Source organism: Myotis lucifugus, unplaced genomic scaffold, assembly GCF_000147115.1.
Source record: "Myotis lucifugus unplaced genomic scaffold, Myoluc2.0 scaffold_544, whole genome shotgun sequence".
NCBI classification, from domain to species: domain Eukaryota; kingdom Metazoa; phylum Chordata; class Mammalia; order Chiroptera; family Vespertilionidae; genus Myotis; species Myotis lucifugus.
Window position 1 is genome coordinate 441,681 of NW_005871592.1, and position 14,200 is coordinate 455,880.

Genomic DNA, 14,200 nt, shown 5'->3' on the forward strand with positions numbered 1-14,200 from the left:
GCTTCTGCCTGTCTCCCACTGCACTATCAGCATGAATACCGGTCTATACTCTGAGTTATTATTCAGATATGATGCCCTAAATAAGTAACCCATGTGCTATTTGTGGGCGCTTTCTAAGTGCTATTAACACCCTTTTCAATTTTTATTTACTTATTTATTTTAAATATATTTTTATTGATTTCAGAGAGGAAGGGAGAAGGAGAGAGAGAGATAGAAACATCAGTGATGAGAGAGAATCACTGATTGGCTGCCTCCTGCACGCCCCACACGGGGGTTCAAGCCCGCAACCCGGGCATGTGCCCTGACCAGGAATCGAACCGTGACCTCCTGGTTCATAGGTCGACACTCAAGCACTGAGCCACGCTAGCCTGGCCTATTCACATCTTGAATGGTGGATAATGGGTATAACTTCATCATAAAGAAACTGCAGCTTTGTGTTTTGAAAATGACTTTGATAAATCGAAGAGTGTTAACTTAATATCATCAAAACTAATTCTAATTTTGAAAGGAATGATGGGTTTAAATTAGTGTCCATGGCAGGGAGACTGCTCTGATACATCTGTTTGTAGCCACTGTACAAGCAGTGTCGTTCAGCTGTCATCAGCCCTAATGTCATCACAGTGTGCTACACACCACAGCACCCTGACAGCTAGGGCAGCTCTCATTCTCCTCAGAAAATAGTCTGACTTTATTTTTTTGAATAGAAGAAAATAGGAGTGTTCAATTATAGTCTAGCTCCAATAGCATAAAGAAGGAAGTTCTGAGCTTATTAAGTAATTATCTTATGCGTGTGGTGTTTTGCGGGAGTCACTGGGCTTGCTTCAAGTCTTGTTTGGGGTCAGACTATTTGGGGTGAGATTGTCTTGAGCTCTTTCTCTCCTCCGATTTATAACTTTGCTGTTACATGTATTTGTTACTGGGAATATAAACTTATTTTTAAAACTCAACTAACAGTTTGACTTGAATATTTTTGCTGTTTAAATTAACAAATGATTTTTTAAAAACAAAGAAACAACCAAAGCCTCCACCATTTTTCTCTGTGTGACTGAATATTAGTAATCAGTGCATGTTGTTTTTTCCAGTGTATTTTAAATTAAATCAGAGGGAGTAATTCTCCTCTCTTTTCTGAGTCACGTGTGACGTTGCTTTGTTTTCAGTACCGCATCTTTCAGAAGAGAGAGATACGAAGTTTAATAATACATCCAGACGCTAAATTTCTACCTCAGATCCTAGACACCAAATGCCCCATTAGTATGTGTTCATTTTTTGTCTGTTCAGGTAAAAAAAGAATAATAGTTAAGCCATAATTCTGGTTACTTTTTAGAAAGATATACAACTTAGTTGAATTTTTAAAATATATTCTTATTGATTTCAGAGAGGCAGGCAGTGGGGGAGAGAGAGAGAAACATTAATGATGAGAGAGAATCATCCATCAGCTGCCTCCTGCACGCCCCCTGCTGGGGGTCAAGCTGAGACCTACTGGTTCATGGGTCTATGGTCAACCACTGAGCCACACTGGCCCGACAAAAGTAAAAGTTATCTGAAAACAACTTGCATACCTGGCCCACGTTCTGTACCTCAGCGCGTGATTTGAAAACCCCAGTGAGTAACAGAGGAGTTGATGGGTAAGTTAGTGGACAGGAGAACATTCAGTGCCTGTTCTTTTGTGTTGATATACATACAACAAACATAGCCAACATTTTTTTCTTTTTGCCTTTTCAGTGTTTGTTTAGCGAAGGGGTACAATTCCTCAGGCTTTAGACATAAGATACCTCCTCGCCCAGATCCCACTGAACAGGCCCTTCCGTGCTCCTTCCCCCAGTGGAAGGCCAGACGCAGGCGACGGATTGAATAACTTGAAGGCGCCGGTTGGAGTGGGTCTGAGTCTGGAGGAGGCGGCGGCCGGGTGGCTCTGAAGTGCCCTCCACATGTCGGTGTGCTGGCCTTTCCTCTGAGAAAGGCTGGGGGGCTCACAGGCGAGGAGCCAGGCCTCTTGTTGGGGAGGAGGGCGCGGGGAACCGGCCCACTTCCTGGGAAAGGAAAGAATTCCTGTTGATTTTGACGGGTCCGTGGGCAGAGTTGATGGGTGCTCCCTTTCGCGCGGGTTTCTGGGGCTCTGGCTCGGAGCACACAGATCCCCGGGCGTGGGGGGGGGGGGGGTCCCTGCACGTCTCCACGCTTGTTTGCGAGGACGATGGTGAAGGCTCAGCCATGGCTCCGCCGCGTCTTGTTCTGTGGCGTGGCGAGGCTTTCCTTTCTGAGATACCATCCTGTCTTCTTTACATTCCCATCATTTCACTCCATTTCTGAGAATGTCCACATTATCCGTGCAATAATCTTTTTAAAATATATATGTTTTTATTTCAGAGAAGGGTGAGGGAGAGAGAGATAGAAACATCGATGATGAGGGAGAATCATTGATCGGCTGCCTTCTGCACGCTTCCTACTGGGGATCCAACCCACGACCCACTCATGTGCCCTTGGCCGGAATCGAACCTGGGACCCTTCAGTCCGCAGGGCGACGCCCTATCCACTGAGCCAAGCCAGCCGGGGCGTCTGTACAACAGTCTTCCCGGCTGGTCCCTTAATGCTGACACCTTCCTGTTAAAAAGTGCCAAACCCGCCCCTCTGGTCGGTAGTCAGGATTCTGGTAATTAGGTGCAAACACTTTTCCCAACTCTATCTTGGAATCGTCACTTCCTAAGTGAGAGAATGAACTGACGTAGCCAGATTGCCACGTGATCGCACCAGATGTTTTCTGAACACTCCTGAGTGTTGCCCCGCATGTCTTTCCCTCGCACCGTAGCCCTGTCGCCCCAGAATCGTTTTCACGGCCGCCCATGCCAAGCTGACTACACCGCAGTCCGACAGGACTTCTTCCCTCTGATACCGGCGTCTCGATGTCGGGGAGCAGGCATTGGACGTTTCCAGAAATTGCTATGGTGCTTCTTATTTGTGAAGCCCTCAGTCATTCTTACTAATTTTTAAAATTTTCGTAGCCTCTGACAATTTTATTTTGGTGTGAGGTTAGACGTGGAGTCGCCGGAGTGTTGAAGAGTCACTAAACGGTTTCATTGTCGGCGACCTGCTGTTCCCAGGAGTGGGACAGGCGCTTGAGTATCGGCATCTTCCTGGGCCTTCACAGGTCAGGCGTACGGCTCTGAGTCCCAGCTCTGCCGGTTACAGGCAGTGTGACCCTCTGGCAGATTATTTAACCTTTCCACCTACGTCACCTTGTTTATCAGCTGCATTCACAACACATTCCTCGGACGGATTCAGAAAATGTGCACTGAAGAACCGTTCTCACGTGTCAGACATGTCTTGGTTGCTAAGGAGACACATTGAATATGACAAATGCAGTTAAATCATTGCGAATGCCGTTAAAAGTATGCATTAAAGTCTATTTTTAAATGTGTTATTCCATTGCAGAATGGCAGTTTGATTCTCTTAAAACAGATTTCAGTATTCTGGTTATGTTTTGCATGGTTTCATCTATCTGGTTTGCCTTTTCTTTGCCTGAATTGTCATCAAGATTATTTTAAAGTCTTTTTCTGCTAACTTCACTGTCTGGGTCACCTGGGCTCTGCCTCATTTACCTCTTATTTTCTCAGATCGTGAGGCATTTAATTGTCTCTTCTTGTGCCTAAAAGTTTTTTTGTTTTTTTTTATTGAGTGCAGTACATCTTACATAAGATGAGTGGGGATAAAGAATAAATAGAAAGGCGGGGCAGAGTGCTGGGAATGTACCAGTGTCAATAAATACTGAAGGTGATTGTTGTTTATCATCATCAGTGGTCTGTAGTCTCTAATAATTGTATTTATGCTTGAGGTTACTCACGGAAGCCATGTGTGTGGTTTCAAAGACCTTTAAAAGGATTTCAGACAAAGCCAAAGGCAAAATAAATGCATGAGTTTCATAGCATTAAGTACCTGCTACAATCTCTTTTTAAAACTGTATTATTAGTGCAGTTTTTTATTTACAGAAAAATTGTGAAGATTGTGCAGAGAATTCCCATGTGCATCTGCATGCAGTCTCCCCATGAACATTTGTATTTTAGCACATTTGTTACAATTAATGAAGCATTATCATTAACTGAGTCTGTTGTTGCTTCAGATGTTCTCATTCCTACCTAGTCCCCCTTTCTGATCGAGGATTTTGTCCAGAATAACATCGTCCATGTAGTTCTCATGTCTCCTGAGGTCCTCTTCACTGATACAGTTGTTTTCAAATTATCCTTATTTTTTTATGTACTTGACAGTTGAGGATTACTGGTCAGGTCTAAATCTCTCTTTGATTAGGGGAAAAAATGGACCTGAAATATGAAACTTGTTATTTTTGTTCTTTATTTAGTAAATAAAGACACAGTTGTACCACTTTTGGACAAGTTGGGTTCAGCAGCCTCTGGGTACCGTGCGTGGGCTTCGGAGCTGCTGGGTCGTAGCCAGGTGTGTGGGAGGGCGTGGGGGAGGGGAGCTCGTCAGGTGGCCCAGGAGGATGTGTCCTGAGCGTCCTCTGCACCTTTGGGTAACAGTCTGTGAGAGAGGCTGGCAATCAGCACGGAGTTCTTTTTTTTTTTTTTTTTTTGAATTTTTACAAAAGTTGATTTGAGCCACGTGGGGGAACATAGGAGACTTGGTTGGAAAGTTTGTAGGAAAATTCTGAGAAAAGGAGCCCGCCCTGTTTATCAGAATTTTCCTCCTTACAAACTTGCCAACCAGGCCTCTGAGCACAGAGTTCTTCATACAGTTTCCCTGCAGACGTCGGGGGGATGACGAGAAAGAGCCCCAGCTGCTTCTAATTCAGTGCAACTCTTTTTGTTTTGTTTTGTTTTTTTAAATTTTAAGATTTAGGTTTTGCCCAGCCAGCGTGGCTCAGTGGTTGAGCGTTGACCATATGAACCAGGAGTCAGGGTTCGATTCCTGGTCAGGGCACAGGCCTGGGTTGCCAGCTCGATCCCCAGTGTGGGGTGTGCAGGAGGCAGCCGATCCATGATTCTCTCTCATCATTGATGTTCCTCCCTCTCCCTCTCCCTTCCTCTCTGAAATCAATAAAAATATATTTTAAAAAAAGATTTAGGTTTTAAGCTTGTACAAGCAGTATACACCTCATTTACCACTATTAAAAATGAAAATAACTTAGGGCAGGCTATAGCAAGATGCCTTGTAAAGAAAATGATTACAGAACACTTACATTTTAAAGTTTAGTTTTCCAAAATTGATGAATTGTTCATTTATCCCAGCGGTTCTCAACCTGTGGGTCTCGACCCCTTTGGGGGTCGAACGACCCTTTCACAGGGGTCGCCTAAGACCATCGGAAAACACATATTATTACATATTGTTTTTGTGATTAATCACTATGCTTTCATTATTTTCAATGTGTAACAATGAAATTGGAGGTCACCACAACATGAGGAACTGTATTAAAGGGTCGCGGCATTAGGAAGGTTGAGAACCACTGGTTTATCCATATGCCCTATACTGCACACTCCTCGATGTTGCATCCTCTGCGGGTTATTACGTGATGGGTCCTGGTGGGAAGCAGTATTATTGAAAGCCTTGCATCTTTTATGTCTTGATCTCCAACCCAATTACCTCATAGAAGAGGCCTTCATTTGAGTGTTGAAGGTAGGCTGGTACGTCATGACATTTTATTTTATTTTGTTTTGGCAGAACTATTATGGAGCGGCCAAGATGATTTTCTCGGACAACCCGCTTGGCCTGACCTGTGGGATGGTGTGCCCCACCTCCGACCTGTGTGTGGGCGGCTGCAACCTCTATGCCACCGAGGAGGGGCCCATTAACATCGGTGGGCTGCAGCAGTTCGCTGCGGAGGTAAGAGGTGCTCATTGCTCTGTCCCTCTTACCGCGTGGAAATGGGAAAGTGGCTTTACACTCGTCGGCGCCGTGTTGATCTCCGAAGCGGTTAGTGTGATAACACAGCTAAGCTGTGCGTTGTGCCCCCGACAGTATTTTTATCCCACAACTTGACTAGAAAAAGCATGAAATTTCATAAAACCATATGTCAGATGAGTTGCAGCCCCAGAAGGTTAATAAAATACTTTGACTAAAAGTCGCATACATTAGAGGATCTGGAAGGAGAATGTATTCATTAGCTGAACATGGGAGTGTTTAGTCGTGGGCCCCCTTGAATCTTCACAGTTTGAGATAACACGGCCAGAGGTCAGAGAATTTCCACAAACGCCCTGGACTCTTCATCAGCGTGAGGTTTTGTGAGCTTACAGGTTTGAAGGAGGAGACAGCGAGAGCATTTTTCACTGTTTCCTGTGGAAGGCGGGGCCGTGGCTTCCTCTGTCGGGAACCCTGTGTCAATGAGGTGGACTCCCCGGTGTCCCCTCTGCTCTCTGGGGTTACTTGGGAGTCAGCGGCCCGGTCCGCTCCCCTGTATCATGTAAAGGATCAGCTGCTACGGAGGCTCCACGAAGATTTTGTAAGCCTTGGGGTCCAGTTTGCTAAAAGGCCAAAGTAAATGCCTGTCAGCCCCGGATTTTCCATTAATGACTTTCCTCTCCGGCTCTGTCAACTTCCACCTAACGTCCTCTTTCCTTGTAGGACCCCCCCCCCATATCCCTCCAGCTTAAGTCTCACTTGGCTTTGGGTGATAAATCAGGGTTATTCCCCCCCTGCCTGCTGACAGGTCAATTCCCGGGAAGGGCTCCTGGGGATGAGAAAATAGAAACAATTGGAGGTTGTGAGTCGTTGCAATAAATTCTGGGATTTAATTTCCTTTCTTGCCGAGTGCACCATGGCACTGGGCGTACCTGACCAATGCGAGGCAGGGTCCCCACAACCCCAGAGCACCCTTCGCTGGTGGAGAAGATTCCCGTGAATTCGCCCACAGGTTTCTTGGGGGACCCACCGTCTCTTCATTAATCCAGGGGGAGCTTGCAAGGATGGAGTAAGCCAAAGGCACACGATCTGTATATGAGCTAACATCGCATTCCAAAGCAAAAATAATATCGTAAGGTTTCCTGTGACCCGGGGGAGAGAGAGAGAGAGAGAGAGAGAGAGAGAGAGAGAGAGAGAGAGAGAGAGAGAGGCATTCCTCTGAGATGGCTCACTTGGTTTTAACGGGAGTCCCACCAGCCCTTTCCGAAGCAGAGTCTATTTATTTAAGACACAGCACCGATCAGGACGGCATTCGGTGCCCGTTAAGTGAACCGTGGCATTTAGAACAGGCACGTGTTTTCCAATCTCATCTCAATACACTTTGTGTACTTATGGCTTCAACTCAGTCTATGAAACCGTTAAAAAAAAATCTCCCAGGGAAACGATGGGGGAGAGCTTTCCATCCGTTCTTGGAAGTTCACCGCTTAGGGCAAGTGATTCTAGAAAGTTCTGTCTTCTCTAAGTCAAAGGGCGGTTCGCTTTAACGTACCACCTGTCAGCAGTGTTGTGACGATCAGCAGAACACACACAAGGTGCTGACGTCCTGCCCGTGAGCGGGAAGAGGATGATGTGCAGAACGCCGCTGTTCTTCCAGACTGTGGACGTGAGCGCTCGAGCCGAAGCGGAGCAGGATGCAAACACGCTGCCTGCTTGGTCGTCTGAGAAAACAGATTGATGGGTGACCTTTCCAGAAATCTCAATCTGCTTTTTTCAACCAAATTAAGTAAAGGTTAGGAGAGCAGACTAAAATAGGGTGATATTTTCAAAATTGTTTTTCCTGTAACTTTTAATAAGTGATTTTTAAAATATCGACTCTGTAGTCTGCCATTTTTGGTGAAACCCATACCTTACACTTTCCCATTGGAACCTGGGCGTGCGACACGGAGGGACTGTGGTGGGAAAGTATGAGTGGCACAGAGGACGGCCTGCAGGGGAGTCCGGAGGCCGCTGCCTTTTGTGGGGTGTGTGTGTGTGTGTGGTGTGTGTGTGTGTGTGTGTGTGGTGTGTGTGTGTGTGTGGTGTGTGTGTGTGTGTGTGTGGTGTGTGGGTGTGTGTGTTTGTGTGTGTGGTCACTTTACTCGGTCCTTTGCTGGCTGCACATCTGCCGTGACCTTGCTCCAGACACACGTGTGTGCCTTCGGGACACACAGGCCACGGGCGGTCCCGCCTCTGGGGGAGGCGGTTGGCCCCGTTCAGTGAGGTCTCAGTGTGGCTTCCGTAAGACCATTTGGCACTGACAACACTCATACTAACAGTGTGGTTTGGGTTTTCCATCCATCACGTGGGGGTTTTGAAATGTCTCTTCTCAAGTGTAACCCTTGAGGTTTCTGTGTTAACATGTGCGGGGGTACTGCGTTCAATTTGTGAGGAATCCTGCATTTATCACATTTAACAGGCCAACGCCACTCTCATTGCCTCTCACATGTAACTAATGAATTGTTGCAAAAGGAGAATGAAACGAGAATAGATCTGTCTGCTTGTTTTCCTGAAGTTTGAAAGGATAACTCTAAGTAGATTATTAGCTGCATGCCGAATCCATTTTCTCCTGCTGCTGTTATTGAGTTAGGGAGGCAATGTAGGAAAATTAAAATTAAAATTCCAGGGCTCTAACATTTGACTTGAAATGTTAAAGTTAATGAAGGTCAGAGGATTGGTATTAAAATTGCTGCATCAATTAGGCACTTTTAGGAATACATTAGATTTTGATATCTAAAAGTGGTATTTGTTTTTTGCAATAAACATTCTATGAGATTTTTTAAATATATTTTTATTGATTTCAGAGAGGAAGGGGGAGAGCGAGAGAGAAAGAGAGAGAGAGAAACATCAATGATGAGAGAGGATCACTGATTGGCTGCCTCCTGCGTGCCCCACACTGGGGATCCAGCCCACAACCCAAGCAGGTGCCCTGACCGAGAATCCAACCATTGACCTCCCGGTTCATAGGTCGATGCTCAACCACTGAGGCACACCGGCCGGGCTATGAGATTATTTTAATACCCATTAAATATGCTCTTTGTATGGCATTACTTCTTGACACTGCACTTTTAGTTTAGTTTTTATACTTTTAGTTGAGCATGGGCCTGACACATGAAATCCCAGACCCCCTCAAGGAGCTCACTGAGAAGGGAAGTCCTTAGGTGTTGTATGAATTGTATGTCTCAGCGCGTTTGCAATACCACTTCTCCCGTGACATGGCCCACCCCGTGTCCCAGCATTGTACACAACTTACACACCCTTGCAGACCATGTGCATTTATTTCTATATTTTATTAAGTGAACGCGGTTCACATTCATTTAATCAGTCCTTACAATACAATAAAAATACAGTATTATAGTTCAAACAGCCAGGCCTCATGCGACTACATGGAAGAACCTCTGACAGTTACTTAAAGGACACCAGCACTTATGGTTTGCTTCGGTGCTACAATAATTAGGTTGACAAATTGTGAGTGAAGAAGGAGCATGCTTATTTGTTCCTTTGTGACCATTTTACTAGGGAAAACCCCCAAACTTCTACCTTACCTTTTTGGAACAGGGAGGTCACGAAAAGCCTTGCACAAGCATATGCGAGGAGATTATAGAAAAATCTATACTAATACATAGCAGAGGATTGCATGTCCTCTTTCCGATAATGTATTTTTGTGATACTTCCCGTCCATCATAGAAAAGTGGAGACAAAGAAAAACACACACGTGTGCAGTCCTCAAATGAAATCCAGTTATCAAAGAACAAACAAACGCTGTGCGGACACCGAGATGTGAGCTTGGATAGGCTCCTACTGTATGTTTGTCCTCTGGGTTGCTCTGTAAATAAAATGATCAAACACACAGACACTTTGGAGAGGACGTTGCTAATCATGAACCCAGGGCAGCGGAAGCAAACCAGACCATCCCGGCAGACGGGCTGGTGTGCACACCAGTGCCCTCAGCTCCCACTGGGTAGGGTTCAGTGAATGAAACCAGCGTTGATTGGGCATCGCCGAGGCCCCAGCGTTGCTGTGAGCTGCTGCTGAACTGCGGGGCCTGAGGCACGTTGGAGCTCCTCCGCAATAATACCAGCCAGCAACTGAAATGTTGCCGCCACGGTGGTGCTGAGTGAGGGTCCCGCCTTCGTCCATTTGTGTCACTTGGTGTCGGAGGTGATTAGACGTCCGTGCGAAGAAAAGGATCGGGCAGGGGATGCGCAGCTGCGGTAGATGACAGCGGCGTAGGGCGCCATGCGTTTGTGTGAGGTCTCCCTTTAGTGTGGAGGGCACCCTTCCAGACACGTCAAGGAGGTGATGGGTGTGCTTTTTTGTTGTTTTTTTTCCATTTTGGACACGAAGAAACTAAGGATAAAAAAAATCACAGTTAACACAGCCCTGTTGTCCTGGAGGGTGGCAGGCACATAGAACTTGATGATCCTCAGTCAGAATCACCTGCAGGTGAGCACGCTCGTCTCCATCTTCTGTGTACGGAGCAGGAGGCCCCATGAAGTTCGTTAACTCCCACGAGCTGGCATCTCCTAAGGGCAGGTCTGGAGCACACAGCCAGTGCTCCATCTGTGCGATGTCCCAGACTCACTGGCCCCAGGTAATGTCACAGTCCCCTGCGCCAGCTCAGGGTGAGCGGGTCTTCTGGCTGCAGGTGCCCGGTATTCCACCTGGAGACACAGCCCCAGGCGCCTCGGCCTCCGAGCGAGGAAGCGCCTGCAATGAAACAGGTTGTGTCAGATGAGCACGGAGGCCTTAGTCGGTTTCTCGGTGGATGCATGTTCTCTTTTTCCTTCTGGCCGTCGAAGGCTGGTTGCACATACAGCCAGGTGCCAGGTTTTGTGGGGCCCCAGACGGTGAACTTCGTGCTTCATTTATGAAACATTACAGAGAAGCACGCACTCCTGCAAAATCGAAATCCAGGGTCTTGGAAGGGCCTGCGCCAGGAGCGCTGCTGAGGCTGGCAGCGGAGGTTTTGCTTTACGGCGGGAAGCCAGGGCCTGGCTTGGGGGTGGCCCGGCCACAGGCACCTTCAGGAAAGAGTCCAGCATGTTTATGAAGCAGTTTGACCCACTGACCGATCAGATCTATCAGCTCATGTAGCAGAAACTAAGACGCATCGCCATGATAATGAATGATAACCAGTATTTATCACTAATGCCTTTCACGGGTCATTTAGAAATAGGATCGTTGTTCCATTAATGTCACCTCACACTTGCCAATTGCCCCAAATCTGCATTGTCTCTGAATAAAATCTCTCCGTGCTACTATTTAAAACAGTAGTATGGAGAGATTTTACACAAAAAGAAGAGTGTTTCTGGGAGAAAGAAAGATGATCAGGAAAGGTATACGTTAGTGCCTGGTGACACGCTCCTCTCGGGGGTATCGGTGCCCGTCATCTCTGTGAAGGTGTGATTTGTGTCTCTCCTTTCGGTCTTCGTGCGATGATTAGTAGAAAGGAGTGATGTCTTGATAGATTTCACTAAATATCTGACATTTTTCTCCAAAAAATCTGTAGAAATCTATTAAAAATACTCAGTGCTGGCACAACGGCTGATAATCAAACTGTGGGACGGAATGAAGTGCTAGCTGATTTTCATCGCAATATTTTAGGTTGTTTTAAAACTACATTCGTGTACCTAGAGCTTTAAAGCATGAGGATATGTTTTGGAGGTTTGAGGCAATAATGCTGAAATCGACCCAGATTGCTTGATGGTTAGGATTATTTGCTATTGGGCATTTTTTTTACTCTTGTGGGCACCTTGCCGTTTAGAATGATGGACTCTCATCGATTTGAGTCTGAGCAACTTGAAAATATGTGCACGTTTCTAAGTCTGTTTTATGAATAGTAGTCGTATAAAGTGATGGCACTGTATCAGTATGAATCCCATGTAAGAGGCATGGTGCTCTGAGTGAAGATTTAAACCACTTGTTTGGCTCCCAGGTGTAATGATAAGAGAAATATAATAAGTCCACAATAAAAATTAATAGCTGAAGTCAAAAGGGAGATAGAAGCCATTTGCGGCCAGAAATGGGATGGAAGTATTCAGCAGTGAGGAGAGGCCTCGGGCCTCTCTCTGCTGGGCTCGGCATCACAGCCGGGGGCAGGGGGGCGTCCGACCCAACTTGTCACCTCGTTGGGCCAATACAACTTCTAAGAAAATGCACTGCCTATTTCTATTAAAAACACAAATGCACCCGGCCCGTGTGGCTCAGGGGTTCAGTGTCGACCTGTGAACCAGGAGGTCACGGTCCGATTCCCAGTCAGGGCACATGCCAGTTGCAGGCTCCATCCCCAGTGTGGGGCGTGCAGGAGGCAGCCGATCAATGAGTCTCTCTCATCATGGATGTTTCTATCTCTCCCTCTCCTTTCCTCTCTGAAATCAATAAAAACATATATATATATAAAAGCCTAAGCGGCTGTTACGACCAAACGACCGGACGATTGGAATGACAGGTCGATCAGTCGTTCTGAGAGGGAAGGAGGAGCAGGGGAGCTGGGGAACCGTGTGGTGGCGGGGGCACTGACGCGGCTCCAGTGTCCGGCACCCATTCCTTCTGCGCCCGGCCGGTGATCGTTGCCTCCTCTCCCGACCTCACCAGGGCCTTCGGGCCCCGGGCTGGGACAGGGACCTGGGGGTGGGTGGTGGCAGACCTCTCTTTTCCCAGGGGGGCCGAGGGCCAGCTCCCTCCTTGGGAGCTGGCGGCCAACCTCCCATGCCCCATCCCTCCCCGCAGCCAGCCAACCTCCTGTGGTCCCTCCCTGCCTGTGGCCCTCCCCCCAACCAGAAGGCCCTGATCGCTGGCCAGGCCTAGGGACCCCAGCCTTGCATGAATTCCTGCACCAGGCCTCTAGTATGAAAGAAATAAAGATACACATACATTTGGAACATTAAAACAGTGCTTGAGGATGTGATTGTTTGTTTAAAAACGGTAATGATGGTAATTGGTTTCTTCGTAGGTGTTCAAAGCAATGAACATCCCCCAAATCAGGGACCCGTCTCTGCCTCCCCCAGAGAGATGCCTGAAGCCTATTCGGCAAAGATCGCTCTTCTTGGTGCCGGCCCTGCAAGTATAAGTTGTGCTTCCTTCTTGGCTCGACTGGGCTACTCTGACATCACTATATTTGAAAAACAAGAATACGTTGGTGGTTTAAGGTAAGGCCTGCATTCGTAGTATCAGCTATCCTGGGGTAAACCAGTTATGAATATTGTTGGTTCATAATTATAATCAAACTCCAGGCACACAGATGGTATTTTAAATGTGCTTTTTCCAAATGCTCACATTTTGATTTTGTTATTCAGTTTGAATTTGCAGTTGGCTTTAAGCAATATTTACTTTAGCATTCCTCTGTCTCATTCTGTGAATTTAAGAGAAATCTCAGTAAAATATGTTATGGGTAGAGGAACCAGTCATATGAAAACTTACATCATCCCTGTGAGTCTGTCCTCTAGTGGAGGTAGGTCTGGAACTCACAGACACTGGAGATGGGGAAGCCCAGCTCCATGTACCCTTGGGCGGTTCGTTTTGTGGAGTAGCGGACACATTGTCCTGCTCACATATTTTCAGTTTAGTCTCCTATGTTTTGCATTTGATTAGGCTGGAGTCTACTAAAAATGTCTCATTTTCATGTACATCCACGCAGTTGATCTCATAAATGCCATAAATATAAAAAATAGTGTTTGATAGTAACCGGTATGATTATTGTGTTATCAAGATTCAGTCACGTGGTCTTTTATTTCCATGAAGAGGAATACATGGAAATGGAAAACGTTCATTTGTATCAGTGGCTTTCAGATATTCGAGCCGAGCCTGGAAATTGGATGGAGTTTCCGTTATTTAACATACACGGAGCTCTAGAGTGAAGGGAGATTGCATTTATGATCATAAAGAAGAAAACTTGATTAGAAGTAGGAAGTGAATATTGCTTAAAATATTTGGTGTAAAAGTGAGAAAGTATTTGGGCGGTAAGTTAATAATATTTTTGTTATTTTCCCTAAATATCTCATCTTGCTTCAGAAAATCATGGATTGTAATGTAAAGCCGTTTTGCATATCTGTTGCTATACTTAGCACTTAAGTTTTGATGGCTACTGAACTATTTTTTTAAACAATATATTTTTCATATTTAACAATCACAAAGAATTAATTTAATCAAGCTATGGCTACAATGTGTGCTTATGTTTTTTTATGTTTTATGAAAGCAAAAAAAATACGTGTCAGCAAATGTATAAATCTCAATATTGCTCAAATAATAATATGCCAAAACAAAGATAAACTTGCATTAATGTAAAACTATTTGACTGAATCATCAGGCAAAAATA

The 14,200-nt window shown here is 45.9% G+C and overlaps 1 protein-coding gene across 3 annotated transcripts in view; it reads left to right on the top strand.

Moving 5' to 3' along the window:
• LOC102429763 (dihydropyrimidine dehydrogenase [NADP(+)]-like) overlaps positions 1 to 14,200 on the top strand; it is a 169,144-nt gene that overhangs the window by 113,862 nt on the left and 41,082 nt on the right. Inside the window, exons 5-6 of one of the 3 annotated variants that reach the window (XM_014446503.2) lie at positions 5,671 to 5,832; positions 12,839 to 13,034. In XM_014446503.2, the coding sequence (XP_014301989.1) occupies positions 5,671 to 5,832; positions 12,839 to 12,955 (279 nt within the window). In that variant the 3' untranslated portion in view covers positions 12,956 to 13,034. Of the gene's footprint in view, positions 1 to 5,670; positions 5,833 to 7,370; positions 7,718 to 12,838; positions 13,035 to 14,200 lie in introns of those variants that run through there. The other 2 variants (XM_014446504.2, XM_023745451.1) reach the window with 2 other exon arrangements.